The sequence below is a fragment of the Otolemur garnettii genome, unplaced genomic scaffold (assembly GCF_000181295.1).
Source record: "Otolemur garnettii isolate 467f Iridium unplaced genomic scaffold, OtoGar3 scaffold00139, whole genome shotgun sequence".
NCBI lineage: Eukaryota > Metazoa > Chordata > Mammalia > Primates > Galagidae > Otolemur > Otolemur garnettii.
In genome coordinates, this window is record NW_003852534.1 from 930648 (window position 1) to 932147 (window position 1500).

Consider the following 1500-nt stretch of genomic DNA (forward strand, 5'->3'; position numbering starts at 1 on the left):
AAGGTCTAAGATTAAGAAAACAAAGATTTTGTAAGTAGAAATGATTGATTTTGTATTTCCTACTCTGTCTTACTTCTGTAATTCTGAAATCATTTTATAAGCATAAGAAATTCAATAGGCATGTAGGGATTTAGTTATTGCTTTTATAAAGGCTAAATTCCTAATATTATTCATCTTCTGCCACACAGATACACTATTAGGAGAAATATATTTCTTTTATTCCCAACAATATTACCAGTGATTTTACACTGCTTGACATTATCATAAATTAAAATAAGTTGTTACTGAGATAGTTCAGTGATGAGAGCTGTCAAATATGAAAAATCTGTTCTTAAATAATTAGGACCCTGGAGGCCTGCCCAGCACCACGGCTTGGGTGTGAGGCTCCGAGCTGGAAGGTGGCCAGGACTTTCAGACCTGCAGACCCCAAGCTTGTAGAAGCAGTCGCCACTGCAGAGGCTGGGGGCCAGCTCACAGAGACCTCGCTAACCTAAGGAGAGGCCGGGGCGCAGTTGCTGCGGCCCCTGCCACTGCCTGTCTGCATGCTGTCTCTCTGTTTCATTTTAGGATGAGAATGGTTGTAGTCCTGGCTGGCACCCTGGTCATAATCGGCGCCCACCTTTTCTTCACTTTCATCTTAAGAGACAAAGAACTCCTTTGGGGTACGTAGCAAATAAATCTGTTTTTTTGGCTTCATAAAGTTCTTTCTTCAAAATTATAAAAATAAGGAGCATAATGGTAGTTTTGGGGAGTCAATTAAGACCCTATAGTGTATGTTTTGTTACACTCCATGAGGAAAAGTTGTAATTCTTAAGTTTAGAAGGATTAAAATACTGATACTGTACAGTTCTTTCTGAAAGAGAACTGATTTTCCTGTGGTTACACAATAGAAAATTTCCATTGATCTCTGCTCATATATTTTTTAAAAAATATTTCTTGTGGAGTATTTTTCTTTCCTACAAAATCATTTTTTATTAAATAACTTCTGGAATCAGTGTGCTACAGTGTGAAATCAGATTAAGAAAACTATGGAGATACAGTGGTTAAAATAATCAGGTATCAAACTCTTCGCTTTTCTTTTGCTAACATAAATTAATTGAATTCCAAACCCTCAGAAAAGTCTCACAGATGCCAATGGTGAGGGGCATTTGCCTAGAAACTTCAGCCCTATGGACACCCTCTTGGCCCTGGGACAGTTGTCACCTACCTGAGTGTCACCCTGGCTGCCCTGTAGCACTTGGACCTTGCTCGTGCCAGGTCACCCCCTGCCCCCCAGAACTTGAGGCTTCCTCTGTCTTCCAACGATAGTCATCCTCCCCCAGTCCCTGCTGCCCCATCCGCTATCCACCCAGGCCTGTCTCTGCTGGGAACCACCTTTTTCCAACTGTCCCTAATCCCAGGAATCCAGATATTTCACAGCTGTGCTGAAGCCCCTCAGAGGCTCCCTGGGGGAGCCCCTGCCCTATGGCCACCAGTCAGACCATTCCAAGGTCCAGCCAC

General features: G+C 42.5%; 1 protein-coding gene across 3 annotated transcripts in view; it reads left to right on the plus strand.

Moving 5' to 3' along the window:
- Positions 1-568: 568 nt before the first annotated feature.
- The window catches only part of TPO (thyroid peroxidase), a 35784-nt gene continuing 34852 nt past the window's right edge, over positions 569-1500 (plus strand). For all 3 annotated transcript variants that reach the window (XM_003798554.1, XM_003798555.1, XM_012810592.1), the window contains exon 1: positions 569-662. In XM_003798554.1, the coding sequence (XP_003798602.1) occupies positions 569-662 (94 nt within the window). The remainder of the gene's footprint in view (positions 663-1500) is intronic.